Raw genomic sequence first — 22,622 nt, forward strand, 5'->3', positions numbered from 1 at the left:
CACACCATCCAAGCCATGTCATCTTCTCACAGCTGCCATCAGGCAGGAGGTATAGAAGCCTGAAGTCCCACACCACCAGGTTCAAGAACAGTACAAAGTATATTTGTGTCACCAAAGCAGTACGATGGCATCAATGAAAATCTACACACAAATAACCAACGTCCAAAAGGCAAAGACAAAGATAAGTTGTGGAGTCAGTGAAGCGCTGAGGTGAGTGAAGTTATCCACATTGGTTCAGGAGCCTGATGGTTGAAGGATAATAATTGTTCCTGGACCTGGTGGTGTGGGACCCGAGGCTCCTGTACCTCTTTTCTGATGGTAGCAGCAAGAAGAGAACATAGCTTGGATGATGGGGGTCTTTGATGGATGCTTTCTTGTGGCAGTGCTCCTTGGTGGGGAAACCCAGATACTTCCTGTCACCCATTCAATTCTTGAACAAACCCTAATGAGAACAGTTTAGTGACTATGAACCATCCACCTTTTCCCTCACATGGTCTCACCTATCACCTACCTACTCATTCCACTCCCCACCTCTTATTTGGACTTCTGCACCCTTCCTTTCCAGTCTTGAAGGGTATTGGATCAAAACACTAACTGTTTATTCACTACCATAGATGCTGCCTGACTTGCCGAGCTCCTCCAGCATTTTGTGTGTGTTGCTCTGGATTTCCAGCATCAGCAGAATCTCTTGTGTTTGTGTCAATGACCTCTGATCACTTTGCATGAAGATGGACACTACTCTAAATGTGTTGTTTCTTCTGAGGGGAAAGAAGTGTATAATTTATGTTTACGTTTTGCCTTGTGAATGTTGCTTATCTGATGTTCTGAGCCTTCAAGTTTTTCACTGCACCTGCAGACATGTGCATGTGACAATAAACTCAACCTTAAACTTTGACAATGCATTCCCCACCCTGCACTTAACATTATTGTTCATTGATTTTAGGACAGGAGCTACAAAGATTTGGAAGTAGGCAGAAGGAAAGCCCTTATAGAATCAGGATCATGTTCTGCTAAAGTAATTCAGATTTATTTATCACAAGAACCTTGAAACCTGTTGTTTGCATTAATGACTAGTACACCCCAGGATGTGTTGGGGGCAGCCCACAAGTGTTGGACACATTCTGACACCAAGATAGCATGCCCACCATGTTCAGCAGAACACCACAAGCAGCGACAACAAAGACAACAGCAAAACAAGCTAGAGACAACTAATCTCGTCTACCTGAACATGGTCCCTATCCCCCCCCCATATTCACATGTCTAAGAGCATCGTCTATGCCCATGCCTCTATCTAGGCCCTTCGGCCTCTGTTGTATTGGTCTTTACCGCCACTCCATACAGTACATTCCAGGCATCTAAACCTGTCCAGAACATCTCACTTAACCTTTCCCCTCACCTTAAGTGCAAGCACTCTAGTATTTGACATTTCTACCCCAGTGTGCCACAGTGGCATAGTGCTCAGAGTAATGCCATTACAGTGCCAGTAACCCAGGTTCAATCATGCCACTGTGTGTAAAGAGTTTTCTCCCATAATCCAAAGACTACAGGTTAGTAGGTTAATTGGTCACATTGGTCTGTGTGTGTGGCACAGATGCATTGCCTCAGAATGGCTATTACTGTGCTGTACCTTTTTTAAATTTTAAAAAATCTTCTACTTTTACCACTTCCCTTCTCATCTGTCCATCACCTTCCTCTGGTTCCTCCCCTCCTCCCCTTTCTCCAATGGTCCACCCTCCTTTCCTATCAGATTCCTTCTTCAGCCCCTTAGCTTTTCCGCCCTTCACCTCCCAACTTCTCACTTCTCCCCACTCACCTTCCCTCTCGCTTGACCTATCACCTGCCAGCTTGCCCTTCTCCATAGATGCTGCCTGACCTGCTGAGCTCCTCCAGCATTTTGTCTATTGTTCTGGCTGGCTACCTTATCTCTGCCTCTCAATTTTATGGATGCAATAGAAGTTTATCAAGCTCCTACCTCAAAATTCAAATATATAAATTTAAATGTTTAAAATCATGCAAATATTAGAATATTTTGCATAAGATTGACTCGTAATCTTTTGAGTTTAAATACCATATATTGTTTTGATTTGGTGATGACAGTACTAAGAGCATATGCTTAAGGGCAATGGGAGATGGTCAGGTGTCTTGATACAGTTACATTACTGGACACCACAGACCTGGAACAGTGATCCAAAGATTAATGATGGAAAAGCTGACAAAAAGTAGTGGGTTCAACTCACTCTGTCACAGGTAAAACCCTCCCCACCACTGGGCACATCTACATGCAGCACTGTCACAGTAGAGAAACAGCCTTCATCAAGGCCCCCACCACCCAGGCCAAGCTCTCTTCTCGCTACTACCACTGGGAAGGAAGTAAAGGAGCCTTAGTTCCCACATCACCAGATTCGATAACAGTTATCAAACTATTATCTCTTCTATCAGGCTCTTGAACAGAGGAGATAACTTCACTCATCCCAACACTGAACTGTCCCACAATCTATGGACTCATCCATATTCACTATTTATTGCTTTTTTTTTCTTTGTATTTACTGTGAATACACACAATAAAATGAATCTCAGGGTAGTATATGGTGACACATGGACTTCGACAATAAATTTACTTTGAACATAAATAAATCTGACAGAAATAAAGCTCATTATGGTATTAGTAATCACATCTTATGAGAACAGGTTGGGGTCTGGAGTTAACAAGGATGAAAGGTGACAGAAGATGATAAGAGGCACAGATAGAGTGGACAGACAGACACGTTCCCAGGGTGGAAATGGCTAATACAAGAGGGCATCATTTTAAGATGACTGGAGGAAAGTATGGGGGTGGGAGGGATGTCAGAAGTAGTCTCTTTACAAACAGAATGGTGGGTGCATGAATGTTCTGCCAGGGGTGGTGACACATTGGCATCAGAGACATTCAAGAGATTCTTAGATTGACACATGGATGGTAGAAAAATGGTAGGCCCATAGGAGGGGAGGGTTAGATTAATCTTAGAGTAGGTCAAAATGTTGACACATCAGGGCTGAAGTGTCCAGTGCTATATTCTGCAATTTATATTCAAACAAATTCCACTCCATCTCAGGAAAGGAGATAAGAGAAGACACGAGTAACATTCAGTAATATCCAAAGAGAGAACTCCAGATCATGAAGTGTTTCCAAATCCTGTCTGGATGCATCACAGCTTAGAATGGCAACTGCTCTGCCGAAAACCACAAAAAACTGCTGAGAATTGTGAACACAACACAGCCCATCATACAAACCAGCCTCCCTTTCATTAACTTCATCTACACTAACCCCTGCCTCAGGAAAGCAGCAAAAATGATTAAGGACCCATCTACCCTCTCGTGTTTATTACTGGATGGAAAAACTTATGTTTTCATGACCTGAGGATATTCTAGGTTTTGTACAGTCTAAGATGTACTTACTCAAGTGTAGCAACCTCAATTAACACAAGGTGGTTGTAAATACTATTAAAGTTAGGGAAAGTTTTCTTATTAATCAACCTTTTCCTACTCCAACCATGGAATGAACCTAATGAACCATTGTTACACTGCCTGCAGGTTAAATGCACCTTTCCAAGTTCAAGTTCATTGTCATCTGTCTGTATATATTATACAGCCAAACAAAAACATTCATCTTAACAGTGCACCCATAAAATACATCACACATAGCACATACTGTGAACCAAAATATTACCACAAATGAGCTAATAAAATATAACTCAAAAAGCTTAAAAAGTGTGCAGTACAGGTAAACAGCTTGCTGACCTAGTGAGGAGGCCTCAGTGGTAGCAGTGTCAATAGTCTCAGAGCCTGAGGACAGGAGCTGTTACCCAGTTTGGTAGTCCCCATTCTGCTGCTCCTGTACCTCCTTCCTGATGGTAGTGGGTCAAAGTGTCTCTTGAATGTTAAAGATAACTTCTTGATCTCCCAATCATCACATCATGGCCCCTGCATTTTCCCTGCATCACACACAAAATCCTGGAGGAACTCAGCAGGTCAGGCAGCATCTACTGAAATGAATGAACAGTCGATGTTTCAGGCCGAGACCCTGCTTCAAGACTGGAAAGGAAGGGGGAAAGACACCAGAATAAAAAGGTAAGGGGGGGGGGGGGAAGGTGAAGGTGGACTAGCTAGAAGGTGCTAGGTGAAGCCAGATGTGTGGGAAAGGTAAAGGGCTGGAGAAAGGGGGGGGTGGGGGGAAAGAAAAGTGACCGGAAGGAGAAATCAATGTTAATGCCATTAGGTTGGAGGCTACCTAAACAGGTCTCCTCACTAGGTCAGCTGTGCTTTTAAGCGGAGGTGTTTGACAAAGCAGTTATGTCACGTCATACCAATGTAGAGCAGACCGCATCAGGATATACAAGATGACCACAGCAGATTCGCAGGTGAAGTGTGGACTCACCTGGACAGACTGTTTGGGGCCCTGAATGGAGGTGAGGGAAGAGGTGAACAGGCAGGTATAGCCTTTCTGTCGATTGCGGGGATATGGGCCAGGAGGAATGAATGGACAAGGGAATCATGCAAGGGAATCTGCAATCATGGAAAGCAGAGAGCAGGTGGGGAGAGTAGGATGTGTCCCTGTATACTATTTAATAGTCTCACCCTGAAATAACAACTGTTTATTCCCCACCATAGTTGCTCCCTGAATTGCTGAGTTCCTCCAGCACTTTGTGCTTATTGTTCAGGGTTTCCAACATCTGTAGAACCACTTGTGTCTATGATTTGCTGCTCCACTGGAAATTCTTTCAGGGATGTCTACCCTGAAGAAATTTAAATCTTCTCCTCAACGCAAGCTCAGTGGGACCCTCTCTCACTGCTCTCCGTGATCTCCACTGCCACCCATCACCTGCCAGCCAGTACACTTCCCGTCCCACATCATCTTATTCTGGCATCTGCTGCACTTGAGGTACTGTGTGCAGTTCTGATCACATGGCTGCATTGGAGAGAGTGCAGTGGAGCTACACCAGGGTGTTACCTGGATTGAAGGTTTATGGGGAGAGATTTGATAAGCTGGGCTTCGTCCCCCAGGAGCTTCCAAGACTGAGAAGTAGCCTGACAGAAGTGTACAAGATGAAATAGGTAAAATGTTTAAGGGGAACCTGAGGGGCAACTTCTTCACTCAAGAGCTTGGTGAGAGTGTTGAACAAGTTCCCAGCGGGAGTGGTAGATGAGGGTTCAATTGTAACATTTAAGAGAAGTCTAGGTAGGTCCATGGATGAGGAGGGGTATGGAGGGCTATGGTCAGGGGACAGTTGGAGGGGATTGGGCACCAAAAGATGGGCCGAAGGGACTGTAGTGTTCTATGAACAAGGTTATTAAAAGCATAGATAGAATAGAATGTCAAAATATTTTTACCACTATAGTAGGGGTTGTCAGGAAACAGAGGAGGTTTGACCTAAAAGCAGAGATGATTCAGCAGTGAACAATAATTTTAGTAATACACCACAGAATAACAATCTACAAGAAGCTACAAGACAAGAGAGAACAGAAACCAAACACAACAGACATCCAGGTAAACCTCTGGCAGGGACAGTGAAGGCTCGGAGCAACAGGTTGAGGCCAGCTGGTTTGATGAATGAACAGAGACTGGGGTTCAATAGGCTGCAGGTGAATGCTATTAGCTGGGTGGAGACTGGGAGCCGCCTGCATGTGCAAGCTGGGAGGTGTCAGTAGTAGCAGGTCTGACAGGGGTATTAAAAAGCAAAAGGGCATCAGTTTAGGGTGAAAGGGAGAGGTTCTGAAGGGAATCATAGGCAAGTTTTTAAAAATCTTACACACTGAGAATGATTGATGTCAGGAAATCGCTGCCAGAGGAAGTGACGCTTTCAATCACAATGTTTAACAGACAACTAGAGAACAAAGAAGGAAAAGTGCCAAATGGGTGCACATCAAGGATCACCATATGAACTCAGTGGCCAAGTTATTAGGTACCTCCCATATCTAATAAAGTGGCCACTAAGTGTATGCTCATGATCTTCTGCTGCTGCAGCCCAACCACTTCAAAATTTGACACACTGAGCATTCAGAGACGCTCTTCTGTACACCACTGTCGTAACATGCGGTGATCTGAGTTACTGCTGCCTTCCTGTTTATTTGACTATCTGACTATTCTCTTCTATTCTCTCTCACTAACAAAGTGAGTATGCCCACAGAACTGCTGTTTGCTCACTAAAAGTTTTTTTTTAAAAAAAAACCATTCCCTGTAAACTCTAGAAACTGTTGTTCTTGAAAGACCCAAAAGATCAACAAATTCTGAGATACTCAACCCACCCTGTCTGGCACCAACATTCATTGCACAGCCAAAATCACTCAGATCACTTTTCTTCCCCATTCTGACATTTGATCTGAACAACATCTGAACCTTTTGACCATGTCTGCTTGTTCTTCTGAACTGAGTTGCTGCCACGTGTTTGGCTGATTAGATTTTTGCATTTATGATCAGGTATACCTAATAAGACGGCCACTTAATGTACATTAATATGTACAGGAATTTGCTGTAGTGTGTTGCCACCAATGCAATGAAAAAAAACATCGAACAATTGTAAATAATTACATAAAATGACATTAATACTGATGAAAAAGGGTTAGCATACATGTAGTGGGCCAAAGGGCCTGTTTCTACACTGCAAAACTCTAACTGCAATGTGTTGTTTTGTGCACACGCTGGAGGCAATGGCCACAAGCTCACAAGTGGAAGTTAGTATTCTTACACAGAAGTGCTGGACATAGGCCAAGAGGAACAAGTCTAACCACTCACTCGTGACGTGCAGAGATACTTCCAGCATCCACACCACACAAGTACAATATCAGCAAGTCCCAGTCTGGCTCTCCTGCATTCTACACTCCAGAATCTTTCTATCACAGAATACAGAATAGCACTTGATAGAGCTGTTTATATATCTAGTGGACCGCCAGAAGACTTTTTCTTCAGGGCAAAAGTAGCTAACGTGAGAAGGCATAATTTTAGGGTAAATAGAAAGTACACTGCAGATGCTGTGGTCAAATCAACACGTACAAACAAGCTGGATGAACTCAGCAGGTCGGGCAGCATCCTGACAAATGAGTCCTGACGAAGGGTCTCGGCCCGAAACATTAACTGCACATTTCAACGGATGCTGCCCGACCTGCTGAGTTCATTCAGCTTGTTTGTGATAATTTTAGGGTGATTGAAGAAAAGTATGGGAGGGGGTGGGGGAGAACAGGGATATCAGGGGGACATTTTTCCCCGGTTTTACACAGAGTGGTAAGTGTATGGAATGCACTGTTGGGGTGCTGGTAGAGGCAGATACAGGGACATTAAAGAAATTCTTAGATAGGCAGGCACATGAATGAAAGAAGAATGGAGGGCTATGTGGGAGCGAAGGGGTAGGTCGATCTCTGAGTAGGTTAAAAGGCCTGCACAACATTGTGGGCCTGCACTGTGTAAGGATCATTTGCCAGCACTGGGCATGCCACGGTTGGTGGTTTAGAATAATGGGGGTGGGGGTGGGAGAAAGATTCATTGAAATCCATCAAATACTAAAAGGCCTATCTAGAGTGGGAGTGCAGAGGATATTTCCAATTGTGGGGGGGGAGTTTAGGACCAGAGGGCACAGACTCAGATAGAAGGACATCTCTTCAGAACAGAGACAAGAAGGAATTTCTTTAGCCAGTCGGTGGTGGATCAATCCCACGGGCAGCAGTGGAGGGCAAGTCACTGGGTATATTCAGATTGGTGGATACAGGTTCTTGATGAGTAAGGGCATTAAAAGTTACGGGGGGGGGGGGAGGCAGGAGAATGGGGTTGAAAGGGAAGATAAATCAGCAATGATCAAATGGCAGAGCAGACTCATGTATTGAATGGTCTAGCCCCGCTCCTGTTGTCTCCTGGTTTTGTGTGTCATGCTTTGGACTGATCACCAGGGGATGTTGGTGTGCTCCAGGCTCCAACATGCCACCTTCCCCCATTACTAGTTAATTACTTTCACCTGTCTCTTGTTTCAGTTATCATTGCACCTCTATCTTGTTTTGTTTCTCCAAGTTCCCCGTTTTGTTTGCCTTTGCTCAGTCTTGAGTTTACCTACTCTGTCTGCAGTGATTTCTGAGTTCCCAGCAATCCAATCCTCTAGTAACCAACTCCATCCTCGTCTCCGGTCTTCTTCGCACTTGAAAGCTAGCCTGGCAACTAACCCTCGTTACAGTTTTGTGCCCCTCATCCAAGAAAGTATGTGCTGGTATTGGAGAGGGTCCAAAGATTTACAAGAATTTCCCTGGAACTGAGTGGGTTAATATACAAGGAGCATTTGCTGGCTCTGGGCCTGTACTCAATGGGGTTTAGAAAATGGAGGGGGAATCTCACTGAAACCTATTGAATACTGAAATGCCAAGATAGAGTGGACAAGGAGAGGATGTTTCCTATAATTGCGGAGTCAAGGACCAGACGGCACAACCTCAGAATAGAAGGGCATTCTTATAGAACCGATGAGGGTTTTCTTTAGCAAGAGGGTGGTGAATCTGTGGAATTCATTGTGGAGGCCCAAGACATTGGGTATATTTAAAGCACAGGTTGATAGGTTCTTGATTGGTATGGACACCAAACGTCGTGGTAAGAATAGGGTTGAGGGGGAATAAAACACCCATGATCAAATGGCAGGGCAGACTCATGGCCTTCCAAGGCACAAGTCAGGAGTGCAAGTCTATGGGACTCGGTAGAATAACAGTTTGGTACAATCTGGTTGGGTTGGAGGGTCTGTTTCTGTGTTGTAGTGCTCTCTGACTACCTGCATTCTCCAGAAGGTGCAGTACCAATAACATGAGAATTTCATCAGCATCCTGAGCAAAGCTAGTTTATTATCCCATCCACCAGCAAGACATTCACTCACCTCACCAGCATTTCACACAGTCTGCAGTTACTGGTATGGGTTACCCTTCAGCCCCTCTGGTACCACCCTCTCCCACCAAGCATTATACACTTTGTCACATGTACATTGAAGCAGTGAAATGCAACATTTGCATCAATGACTAACACAGTCCCGAAGATGTACCGGGGGCAGCCTACAGTGTCGCTATGCTTCCAGCATCAACATAGTATGCCCACAACTCACTAATCCTAGCCCTTACTTCAGGATGTGGGTGGAAACTAAAGCACACTGGGGAAACCCACACTGTCACGTGGAGAACGTACAACTCATTACAGACAGTGGTCAGATTTGAACCCCCAATCGCTGGCACTATAAAGCATTAAGCTAACTGCTACACTAATGTGCCCCCTCTCTACTCCCATCCCCCCCTTCCAGGTACAGTAAACAGGGTGAAGAGATTTTTGGCATGCTGGCCTTCATCATTCAGAACATTTAGTAACACATACAAAATACTGGAGGAATTCAGCAAGTCAGGCAGCATCTATGGAGGGGAATAAACAGTCAATGTTTCAGGCCAAAACCCTCCATCAGGGCTCTTGTGTTTTGGACACTACGTATAGGAGTTGCAAGATTATGTTGGAGTTGTGCAAGATGTTGGTGAGCCAGCATTCGGAATATTGCGTTCAGTGATGTTCACCCTGCTATAGGAAAGATGACAATGAGCAAGGAAGCGTGCAGAGAAAACTTATGAGGAAGTGAGATACTGAGCTATGGAGAGAGTTGAACAAGCTGGGATTTGATTCATTGGAGCTTAGGGTGAATGAGAGGTATAGATAAGGTGAATGCACTCAGACTTTTTCCCCCAGGGTCTGGCAATCAAGAACTAGAAGGTGTGATTTTAAGGGGAGAGAAGAGGGATTTAATAGGAACCCGAGGAGCAACTTTTTAAATTCAGAGTGTTTAGTAGATGGGCCGAGTTGCCAGAGGAAGTGTTTGAGACACAGACAACAACATTTAAAATGCACATGGATAGAAATAGTTTAGAGGAATATGGGCCTAATGGAACTGGCTTAAATAGGCATCATACTCTCTGTATGAATCTACAAGCTTCGAAACCTGGGCCTCTGTACCTTCCTCTGCAACTGGATTCTTGAGGTCCTCAGAAGACCAGTCAGTGCAGATCAGAAATAACATAGATAGATAGATAGATAGATACTTTATTCATCCCCATGGGGAAATTCAACTTTTTTTCCAATGTCCCATACGCTTGTTGTAGCAAAACTAATTACATACAATACTTAACTCAGTAAAAAAATATGATATGCATCTAAATCACTATCTCAAAAAGCATTAATAATAGCTTTTAAAAAGTTCTTAAGTCCTGGCGGTAGAATTGTAAAGCCTAATGGCATTGGGGAGTATTGACTCCCCTCTTCGCTGACAATTAACACTGGTGCACCTCAAGGATGCGTGCTTAGCCCGCTGCTCTACTCTCTCTACACTCATGACTGTATGGCTAGATACAGCTCAAATACCACCTACAAATTCTGACAATTATTGCCGGTGACAAGGCACTGTACAGGAGTGAAATAGGTAGATCAGCTGGTTGAATTGGAGCCACAACAACTTGTACTCAGCACCAATAACACCAAAGAACTGATTGTGAACTTCAGGAAAGGGAAGTGGAGGAACTAACACCTTTCCTCAGGGGAAAGGGTGAACAGTTTCAAACTCCTGGGTGTAAACATCTCTGAAGATCTAACCTGGGCCCAACACATTGATGCAATTACAAAGAAGGCACGACAAAGATCATATTTCATTAGCAGTTTGTAGAGATTTGGTATGTCACCAAAGACACTCCCAAATGTACCGTGGAGAGATGGTTAGATCACCATCTGGTCTGGAGGGGGCCACTGCCCAGGATTGGAAAAAGCTACAGGAAGATGCAAATTCTGCCAGCTCCATCATGGGCACTAGCCTCCCCAGCATCAAAGACACCTTCAAAAGATGACACCTCAAAAAAAAGGTGGCATCCATCATTAATGAATCCTATCTCCCACCAGGACATGCTCTCTTCTCAATCCTACCATCAAGGAGGAGGTACAGAGCCTGAAGATACATAGAGATACCATGTGGAAAAGGCCTTTCCGTTCCACTCACCTCAACCCCCTATTTAACACTAGCCTAGAAACAGGACAGTTGACAATGACCAATTAACCTACTAACCAGCGTGTTTTTGGACTGTGGGAGGAAACCAGAGCAGGAGGAAAGCCACGCACACGTGGGAAGGATATGCAAATTTTCTTATAGAGGAAACCGAAATTAACCGCCAAATCCTGATACTCTGCAATGTAATATCACATTAACCGCATGGTGCCCAAAGAATTCAATATACTTTTTTTCTTATTACAATTTATAGTTTTTTTAAAAAATTATGTAGCGCTCTGCATTGTTGCCCCTAAACACCACATTTCACGGTATGTGCCAGTGATATCAAACCAGATTCTGATTTATTTTACAAAGCAAACACGAGGAAATCGGCAGATGCTGTAAATTCAAACAACACACACAAAATGCTGGTGGAACACAGCAGGCCAGGCAGCATCTATGGGGAAAAGCGCTGTCGACGTTTCGGGCCGAGACCCTTCGTCAGGACGAAGACGTCTTGGCCCGAAACGTCGACAGTGCTTCTCCCTATAGATGCTGCCTGGCCTGCTGTGTTCCACCAGCATTTTGTGTCTGAGTTATTTTGGCTAGTATGGACCAGTTGGGCCAAAGGGCCAGCTTCTGCGCTGCATGCCCCTACTAAACCGATGTAAATATATCGCACAGTCCTGGGTCCAGATTCCCAGTCAGCAGTACCTTCGTCAGGCAGAGTACAACAGTTCATGTCCCACCTTCCCACGAAAAATTAGTGATGTTTTGTTTGTGAATTGCGGTTTTAAATTAACCAACATTCTGGGTGGCGGTTAGCGAGACCCAAGGCTCCGGTGGTTCCCGGGAGGTTCGCTGGGCGCCTCCGAACAGCCGCCCGCACGGGAGCCTGGAGCTGGCTCGCTCGCCTCTCACGCAGTGAGGGACGGTCACCTGGTTCGGTCGGCTCTGCGACTGACGCAGCAGAGAAGGCGCAGCTCTGGCGCAGAGTAAAGCCGGCTCTCGCCGCCTGCAACGCCAACGGGACCCTCCCCCCACGCCGTTACGCTGGAGTCTGTTTACAGAAGGCTTACCACCCCTCATCTATTCCAGTAACTGAATGACATGTTTTTTTTTGGGAAGAGGGTGTGAGATCAGGTGGACGGAATCTGCCAACCTCCCATCCCGGGAATATACTCTATCACTTCCAGAAAATACAGGGTTACCGCATTGGCTACGTCGCCCCTCCCGGGGGTGCGGAGCTCAAAGTCCCGGAGAGGTACCACCGGCGAAGGTGTAAATAACGCAAGGCGGAGAGGGGCTGTCAATTTCAGGCTGATTACGTGTCACTTTCAGCCAGCCCCATCCATGTGACTGTCCGCCCTCGTCGTCTTATATAAAATGCATTTACGTCCATTGCGAATATTTTCCCCATGCGGATCAATTCATTCTTTATTTAAATCAACAGCGACATTTTAGACACGTCTTTAAAACTCTTGTTTCCCGCCGCGTTTAAACGCACAACTCCATTTGACCAAAACATTCGTGACACCGGTTTTATTTTTAAACATAGAGCAGTACAGAAGAGAATCCGGCCCTTCAGCCCACAATGCTGAGCCGAACCAAATAAATTAGTAATCAAATGGCCAATTAAACTAATCTAATCCCTTTACCTGCACAATGTCCATATCTTGTCATTTTTTCCACTTTTAAGTGTCTATCTAAACGTCTCTTAAAGTCCCTAATGTGTCGGTCTCCACCAGCACCCCAGGCTGCGCATTGCAGGCACCCACCATTCTCTGTAAAAAAAAACCTGTCCTCGCATTTCCTTCGAAATTAGCCGCTCTCAACTCAAATACATATCCTCTGATATTAGACATTCGGACCCTTAAAAAAAACCCTCTTGTCCTGCAGGATTTTTTAAAGCAATTTAGCAGAAAGATTTTGTAAAGTTCCCGCGACTCACCATGCTTGAGATTGATCTGTCGTCTCGGCGGGATCTGAAGTGGCTCGCTTTTGGTCTCACACTCGGAACCAGTGACGCGTCCGGGTGGTGAGAGCTGACTTCGCTGCGCCTGCACCTCCGCCCGTCTCTTTTAAGGCTGCCACTTACACCGGGGAAGAGAGAGAGAGAGAGGGCGGAGTCCCCTGTTCCACACCGCCCATCACTCAGATGCACGGGTAAGCGAGCTCCAGTCACTCCCACCTCTACTTCGGGGCGAAGGTCAGAAGTAAGCGCCCGACATTGCAGATACTGGCATCTAGAGCAACACACAACCTGCTAGTAACACACATAAAATGCGGGAGGAACTCAGCAGGTCTGGCTGCCTCTATCGAGGGGAATAAACAAACAGTCGATATCTCTAGCACCTGCAGAATCTCTTGCCTCTCTGGCAATCTGCTAGTAAATTGGTTTAGTATTGTCACGTGTACTGAGGAAGTGAAAAGTTTGTCTTGCATACTGTTAATACCGACCCGATCATTACACAGTGCATTGTGATGCTGATACACCATCAATAACTCTTGGAGACGTGAAGCGAGATATAGGCTTTTATTGACTGGAAGAACGAACAAGCAGCAATCCACCACCACACTGCATCCTGGCGACTGAGGCCTGGGCGGTGGCGCCAATCGCCTTTATACCGGGGGCTGTGGGAGGAGCCACGGTCAGTGGGAGGGGCCACGGTCTGTGGGAGGAGTCAGCAGGGGTCAGTGGGAGGGGCCACAGGAGCAGTCAGCGGGGGGGGGGGGGGGGCGTGTCCAGACAGGTATATGTAGTTCACCACAGATGCAAGGTAAAACAATAATGGAGTGCAGAATAAAATGTGCGGTGCAGGCGGACAATAAGGTCAAGAAAATGCAGTGAGGTGGAGGAACTCTGCAGGGCGAACAACATCTGCGGGGGGGGGGGGTGGAAGGACCGGAAATTAATGGAGAGTATGGTTAGATAAAGCTTCTCATTTGAACGGGATTTGATAGAGTGGACATGGAGACCAGGTGTAGTGAACAAATTAGCATGGAGAGGATGGGGAGTGGACATGTTGAACTAGATACCATCAAGTGGACGTGGAGAGGATGTGGAAATAATCTGTAGTGGATGTGATGAACAAGATACCATAGCGTGGAAATGGAGAGGACATGGAAAGGACATAGAGTAGATGTGATGACCAAGATACCATTGAGTGGACATGGAGAGGATGTTTCCATGAATAGTATTGCACAGCACAAGCCCTTTGGCCCACAATGTTGTGCTGAACTTTTAACCTACTCCAAGATCAATCTAACCCTTTCCTCAATTTCTCTTTCATCCATGTGTATTGGTCTGGTCTGTGTAGTCCACATTCTGACTCAAGGTCCAGTCTGTGGACTCCAGACTCCAGGTCTTCCAGTGCTCTCGTCTCATTTGGGCTTAATCGTAGGCACCTGATTCTCATCTTGGGGCCGGGAATATAAGTGGCCTTGGGTTCGAGGCTGGTGGCTGGTTCGCCTTGTCAGTATCCTGTCTGTGTGGGTTTGTCCCATCGGTATCCTGTCCTCGACTCCGTGGGGTAAGTCAGGCTGTCCTTGTCGTTACCCTAAGGTGGGATCTGTCCCTCCTAGTCCTTGCCTCCATTGGGTAAGTCAGGCCATTATTGCCCTTACCCTGAGGCTGGACTGTTCCCTTCCTTCCCTCCGAAGCCCTGCCTGCAACCTGTATCTGGAGCTCAGCCTCACCCTGTTTGGAACTGTCTGTCCATGTCCATGCCTTCGCTAGGTAGATCCGGCCATTTTGTCACTACCTAGCATTGGGAACTGTCTCGTCGTGTTCAGCGTTCTGTGTAATGAGTCCCAGCCCTACATCCTGTACCCAAGGAGGGGTCCTGGCTCGGTGTTCAATGTCCCTGTCTCTCCCTTGACTCAGGCTCTGTGTTCTGCGTTCCTGTTTCTCCCTCATCCAAGGCTACTGTCATGGTCCGGTCAGTCTGCGTTCCGGCTCACGGACTCCGGATCTTCTGGTGCTCCCTTGTCTCATTTGGGCTTGATCATAGGTGCCTGATTCTCATCTTCGGGCCAGGAATACAAGTGGCCCTGGGTTCGAGGCTGGGGGCTGGTTCGTTCTGTCATAATGGGGGGGGCACGAAGAGAGTGGACCCAAAAGACACAGATACTGAACTACCAGGAACAGGACTTGGCGTGAGAAGGAAGCAAGGGAAGTGAGGAAGAAAGGACACTAGACATGACAAGGGACCCAGAGGAGACAAGGACTCTGGGCCTGGGCTAGGACTTGACGAGGATAGTGGAACCAGGACATAGAACTGGGAACTAGGAGCCTAGGCTTGGACTCCGAGCCAGAGACTGGACAAGGAACCTGGGTCTCCACTTGGGCTCGGACTCCAGAACTAGGCGAGGACAAGACGTGGCTACAGGACGAGGAGAGGCACAGGACTGGACGTGAGACTCCTGGACAGGACAAGGGAATCCCAGCATAGGACGAGGGAATCCCAGCACCGGGCTGAGCAAGGCACATCGACAAGATGAGAACACAGAGACCTGGTCGAGGGAGAACAGGAATGCAGAACAGAGCCTGGGTTGAGGGAGAACAGGAACACAGAGCCTGGGTTGAGGGAGAACAGGAACATGGAACACCAAGCCAGGACCCCTCCTTATTATACAGGACATAGGGCCAGGACTCATTACACAGAAGTCTGAACACAACGAGACAGTTCCCAACACTAGGTAGCGACAAAACAGCCAGATCTACCTAGCAAAGGCGTGGACATGGACAGACAGTTCCAAACAGGGCAGGGCCCCAGGCAGAGGTTGCAGGCAGGGCTTCAGAGGGAAGGAAGGGACAGTCCAGCCTCAGGGTACCAGCAATGACAGCCTGTTTTACCCCACAGAGGCGAGGACCAGGAAGGACAGATCCCACTGTAGGGTAACAGCAAGGACAGCCTGACTTACCCCACAGAGGTAAGGACAAGATACCAACAGGAAAAGCCCATACAGAGGCAAGGGCATGACAACAAGGACAGGATACTGACAAGACAAACCAGCAACCAGCCTCAAACCCAGGGCCACTTATATTCCCGGACCCAAGATGAGAATCAGGTGCCTACGATTAAGCCCAAATGATATAAGGGAGCACCAGAAGATCCGGAGTCTACGGACCGGACCATGAGCTGGAACGCGGACTATGTGGACCGGACCATGACACCATGTGCCTATCTAAGAGTTTCTTAAATAACCCCAATGTATCTGCCTCCACCACCACCATTTGCAGCATGTTCCATGCACCTACCAATCTCCGTGTTTAAAAAAAAATTCCTCTGACATCTCAATTCCACCCTGGGGAAAAGGTGTTGGTTGTCCAATCCATCTATGCCTCTTACCATTGTATACACCTCAATCTACTACAACCCTCCAATATTGATTTGAGTCTGGGACCAGCCTCAGAATAAAGGGATGTTTCTTTGGAACAGAAATTGGGGGGGGGGGGGGGGGGGGGAAGACTTTTCTCAGCCAGAGGGTGGTGAATTTGTTGAATTCATTGCCACAGATGGCTATGGTGGGCAAGTCATTAGGGGCATTTAAAGCAGAGATTGATAAGGGTTTATGGTTAAAAGGGGTTAGTGGGAGAATATGGTTGACAAAAATAGGCCATGATTGAATAGCAGAGCAGACTTGATAGGCCAATTCTGGTCCTAACTCAAACAGTCTTATAACTCACCAAGTAGGAATAATTTTAAATGAACAATGCCCTCAAAAGAAAATCTTATCAGCCAATAAAGATGAGCTTGTAATTCCACATTCTACCTCATTGTGGCCCTTGCACTTAGCATAGAAGACTGGCTAAGAATACAGTGGGATATAGATTGGTTGCAGATATGGGTGGCGAAATGGCAGATGGAGTTTAACCTAGCCAAGTGTGAAGTACCTTGGTAGGTCCAAATGTGGAAAGACAGGACACTGTTAAGGGCAAGATCCTTAACAGTGCTGATGAGCAGAGGGATCTTGGGGTCCAAGTTCAAAGCTCTGAAAGTGGCTACACAGGTTGATAAGGTGGTTAAGAAGGCAGATGGCATGTTTGCCTTTATTACTCCAGACATTGAGTTCAAAAGTCAGGAAGTTATGCTGCAGCTTTATAAAACTCTATTTAGGCTGCATAGGGAGCATTGCACACAGTTCTGGTTATCCCGTTATAGGAAGAAACATAGAAAACCTACAGCACGATACAGGCCCTTCGGCCCACAATTCTGTGCTGAACCTGTACTTACTTTAGAAATTACCTTGGGTTACCCATAGCACTCAATTTTTATAAGCTCCATGTACCTAACCAGGAGTCTCTTAAAAGACCCTTTTGTATTCACCTCCACCACCTTTGCTGGCAGTCCATTCCACACTCTCACCACTCTCTGTGTAAAAAACTTATCCCTGGCATCTCCTCTGTACCTACTTCCAAGCACCTTAGAAATGCAGAAACATAGAAAATAGGTGCAGAAGTAGGCCCTTCGGCCCTTCGAGCCTGCACCGCCATTCAGTATGATCATGGCTGATCATCCAACTCAGAACCCTGTACCTGTTTTCTCTCCATACCCCCTGATCCCTTTAGCCACAAGGGCCATATCTAACTTCCTCTTAAATATAGCCAATGAACTGGACTCAACTGTTTCCTGTGGCAGAGAATTCCACAGATTCACCACTCTCTGTGTGAAGAAGTTTTTCCTCATCTCAGTCCTAAAAGGCTTCCCCTTTATCCTTAAACTGTGACCCCTCATTCTGGACTTCCCCAACATTGGAAACAATCTGCCTGCATCTAGCCTGTCCAATCCCTTTAGAATTTTATACATTTCAATAAGATCCCCCCTCAATCTTCTAAATTCTAGTGAGTATAAGCCTAGCCGATCCAGTCTTTCTTCATATGAAAGTCCTGCCATCCCAGGAATCAATCTGGTGAACCTTCTCTGTACTCCCTCTATGGCAAGAATGTCTTTCCTCAGATTAGGGGACCAAAACTGCACACAATACTCTAGGTGCGGTCTCACCAAGGCCTTGTACAACTGCAGTAGAACCTCCCTGCTCCTGTACTCAAATCCTTTTGCTATGAATGCCAACATACCATTTGCCTTTTTCACCGCCTGCTGTACCTGCATGCCCACCTTCAATGATTGGTGTACAATGACACCCAGGTCTCGTTGTACCTCCCCTTTTCCTAATCGATTCAGATAATAATCTGTTTTCCTGTTCTTGCAACCAAAGTGGATAACCTCACATTTATCCACATTAAATTGCATCTGCCATGAATTTGCCCACTCACCTAACCTATCCAAGTCACCCTGCATCCTCTTAGCATCCTCCTCACAGCTAACACCGCCGCCCAGCTTCGTGTCATCCGCAAACTTGGAGATGCTGCATTTAATTCCCTCATCTAAATCATTAATATATATTGTAAACAACTGAGGTCCCAGCACTGAGCCTTGCAGTACCCCACTAGTCACTGCCTGCCATTCTGAAAAGATCCCGTTTACTCCCACTCTTTGCTTCCTGTCTGCCAACCAATTCTCTATCCATATCAAAACCATAACCCCAATACCGTGTGCTTTAAGTTTGCACGCTAATCTCCTGTGTGAGACCTTGTCAAAAGCCTTTTGAAAATCTAAATATACCACATCCACTGGCTCTCCCCTATCCACTCTACTAGTTACATCTTCAAAAAATTCTATAAGATTCGTCAGACATGATTTTCCTTTCACAAATCCATGCTGACTTGGTCTGATGATTTCACCTCTTTCCAAATGTGCTGTTATCACATCTTTGATAACCGACTCTAGCATTTTCCCCACCACTGATGTCAGACTCACCGGTCTATAATTCTCTGGTTTTTCTCTCCCTCCTTTTTTAAAAAGTGGGGTTACATTAGCCACCCTCCAATCCTCAGGAACTAATCCAGAATCTAAGGAGTTTTGAAAAATTATCACTAATGCACCCACACTTCCTTAAGCACTCTGGGATGCAGACCACCTGGCCCTGGTGATTTATCTGCCTTTAATCCCTTCAATTTACCTAACACCACTTCCCTACTAACATGTATTTCCCTCAGTTCCTCCATCTCACTAGACCCTCAGTCCCTTACTATTTCCAGAAGATTATTTATGTCCTCCTTAGTGAAGACAGATCCAAAGTAGTTATTCAATTGGTCTGCCATGTCTTTGTTCCCTATGATCAATTCACCTGTTAAAACTGTGTCCTCTCGTGTTAGCCATTTCAGCCCTGGGAAAAAGCCTCTGACTATTCACACAGTCAATGCCTCTCATCTTATACACCTCTATCAGGTCACCTCTCATCCTCCGTCGCTCCAAGGAGAAAAGGCCGAGTTCACACAATCTATTCTCATAAGGCATGCTCGCCAATCCAGGCAACATCCTTGTAAATCTCCTCTGCACCCTTTCTATGGCTTCCACATCCTTCCTGTAGTGAGGCGACTAGAACTGAGCACAGTCCTCCAAGTGGGGTCTGACTAGGGTCCTATATAGCTGCAACATTACCTCTCGGCTCCTAAACTCAATCCCATGATTGATGAAGGCCAATGCACCATATGCCTTCTTTACCACACAGTCAACCTGCACAACAGCTTTGAGTGTCCTATGGACTCGGACCCCAAGATCCCTCTGATCCTCCACATTGCCAAGGATCTTACCATTAATACTATATTCTGAAGGCAATGAACCACCTCACACTTATCTGGGTTGAACTCCATCTGCCACTTCTCAGCCCAGTTTTGCATCCTATCAATGTCCTGCTGTAACCTCTGACAGCCCTCCACACTATCCACCACCCCAAACCTTTGTGTCATCAGCAGATTTACTAACCCATCCCTCCACTTCCTCATCTAGGTCATCTATAAAAATCACGAAGAGAAGGTGTCCCAGAACAGCACACCACTGGTCACTGACCTCCATGCAGAATATGACCCGTCTACAACCACTCTTTGCCTTCTGTGGGTAAGCCAGTTCTGGATCCACAAAGCAACATCCCCTTGGATCCCATGCCTCCTTACTTTCTCAATAAGCCTTGCATGGGGTACCTTATCAAGTGCCTTGCTGAAATCCATATATACTACATCTACTGCTCTACCTTCAACAATGTGTTTAGTCACATCCTCAAAAAATTCAATCAGGCCTGTAAGACATGACCTGCCTTTGAAAAAGCCATGCTGACTATTCCTAATCATATTATGCCTCTCCAAATGTTCATAAATCCTGCCTCTCAGGATCTTCTCCATCAACTTACCAACCACTGAAGTAAAACTCCCTGGTCTATAATTTTCTGGGCCATCTCTACTCCCTTTCTTGAATAAGGGAACAACATCTGCAACCCTCCAATCCTCTGGAACCTCTTCTGTCCCCACTGATGATGTCAACGATCATTGCCAGAAGCTCAGCAATCTCCTCCCTCACTTCCCGCAGTAGCCTGGGGTATATCTCATCTGGTCTCGGTGACTTATCCAGCTTGATGCTTTCCAAATCCTCTTTCTTAATGCCTATATGCTCAAGCTTTTCAGTCCACTGTAAGTCACCAAGGTTCTTTTCCATAGTGAATACTGAAGCAAAGTACTCATTAAGTACCTCTGCTATCTCCTCCGGTTCCATACACACTTTTCCACTGTCACACTTGATTTGTCCTATTCTCTCACATCTTATCCTCTTGCTCTTCACATACTTGTAGAATGCCTTGGGGTTTTCCTTAATCCTGCTCGCCAATGCCTTCTCATGGCCCCTTCTGGCTCTCCTAATTTCATTCTTAAGCTCCTTCCTGCTAGTCTTATAATTCTCTAGATCTCTATCATTACCTAGTTTTTTGAACCTTTTGTAAGCTTTTCTTCTTGACTAGATTTTCAATTGCCTTTGTACACCATGGTTCCTGTACCCTACCATCCTTTCCCTATCTCATTGGAACGTCCCTATGCAGAACTCCACACAAATATCCCCTGAATATTTGCCATATTTCTGCCGTACATTTCCCTGAGAACATCTGTTCCCAACTTAAGCTTCCAAGTTCCTGCCCGACGACTTCATATTTCCCCTTATCCCAATTAAACGCTTTCCTAACTTGTCTGTTCCTATCCCTCGCCAATGCTATGGTAAAGGAGATAGAACTGTGATCATTATCTCCAAAATGCTCTCCCACTGAGAGACCTGACACCTGACCAGGTTCATTTCCCAATACCAGATCAAGTACAGCCTCTCCTCTTGTAGGCTTATCTACATACTGTGTCAGGAGACCTTCCTGACCACACCTAACAAACTCCACCCCATCTAAACCCCTCGTTCTAGGGAGATGTCAGTCAATATTGGGGAAATTAAAATCCCCCATCACAACAACCCTGCAGAATCAGAATCAAGTCTATTATCACTGGCATGTGACGTGAAATTTGTTAACTTAGCAGCAGCAGTTCAATGCAATACATAATCTAGCAGAGAGAGAAAATAATAATAATAAATTAAATAAAACATAATTAATAAAAAAAACAATAATAAATAAACAAGTACATCAATTACATATATTGAATAGATTTTTAAAAATGTGCAAAAACAGGAATACTGTATATTAAAAAAAGTGAGGTAGTGTCCAAAGCTTCAATGTCCATTTAGGAATCAGATGGCAGAGGGGAAGAAGCTGTTCCTGAATTGCTGAGTGGGTGCCTTCAGGCTTCTGTTCCTCCTACCTGATGGTAACAGTGAGAAAAGGGCATGCCCTGGGTGCTGGAGGTCCTTAATAATGGACACTGCCTTTCTGTGACACCGCTCCCTAAAGATGTCCTGGGTACTTTGTAGGCTAGTGCCCAAGATGGAGATGACTAGTTTTACAACCTTCTGCAGCTTCTTTCGGTCCTGTGCAGTAGCCCCTCCATACCAGACAGTGATGCAGCCTGTCAGAATGCTCTCCACGGTACAACTATAGAAGTTTTTGAGTGTATTTGTTGACATGCCAAATCTCTTCAAACTCCTAATAAAGTATAGCCGCTGTCTTGCCTTCTTTATGACTACATCGATATGTTGGGACCAGATTAGATCCTCAGAGATCTTGACACCCAGGAACTTGAAGCTGCTCACTCTCTCCACTTCTGATCCCTCTATGAGGATTGGTATGTGCTCTTTCATCTTATCCTTCCTGAAGTCCACAATCAGCTCTTTCATCTTACTGACGTTGCGTGCCAGGTTATTGCTGTGGCACCATTCCACTAGTTGGCATATCTCGCTCCTGTTGGTAGAATCTCATCACCACCTGAGTTTCTACCAACAATGGTTGTATCATCAGCAAATTTGTAGATGGTATTTGAGCTATGCCTAGCCACACAGTCATGTGAATACAGAGAGAAGAGCAGTGGGCTAAGCACACACCCCTGAGCGGCGCCAGTGTTGCGTCAGCGAGGAGAGTACTGTATGTTATCACCAATTCGCACAGACTGTGGCCTTCCAGTTAGGAAGTCGAGGATCCAATTGCAGAGAGAGGTACAGAGGCCCAGGTTCTGCAACTTCTCAATCAGGATTCTGGGAATGATGGTATTAAATCCTGAGCTATAGTCGATGAACAGCATCCTGACATAGGTGTTTGTGTTGTCCAGGTGGTCTAAAGCAGGGTGTGGAAAAATTGAGATTG

General features: G+C 45.8%; 2 protein-coding genes across 2 annotated transcripts in view; one reads left to right on the plus strand and one right to left on the minus strand.

Moving 5' to 3' along the window:
* LOC140728057 (tubulin alpha chain) overlaps positions 1–13,107 on the minus strand; it is a 46,313-nt gene extending 33,206 nt beyond the window's left edge. Inside the window, exon 1 of the mRNA XM_073046195.1 lies at positions 12,952–13,107. Within this exon, the coding sequence (XP_072902296.1) occupies positions 12,952–12,954 (3 nt within the window). The 5' untranslated portion in view covers positions 12,955–13,107. The remainder of the gene's footprint in view (positions 1–12,951) is intronic.
* The window catches only part of LOC140728058 (tubulin alpha-4A chain-like), a 56,736-nt gene continuing 47,188 nt past the window's right edge, over positions 13,075–22,622 (plus strand). The window contains exon 1 of the mRNA XM_073046201.1: positions 13,075–13,166. The gene's annotated coding sequence lies outside the window, so the exon portion shown is untranslated. The remainder of the gene's footprint in view (positions 13,167–22,622) is intronic.

Source organism: Hemitrygon akajei, chromosome 5, assembly GCF_048418815.1.
Source record: "Hemitrygon akajei chromosome 5, sHemAka1.3, whole genome shotgun sequence".
Classification (NCBI taxonomy): Eukaryota; Metazoa; Chordata; class Chondrichthyes; order Myliobatiformes; family Dasyatidae; genus Hemitrygon; species Hemitrygon akajei.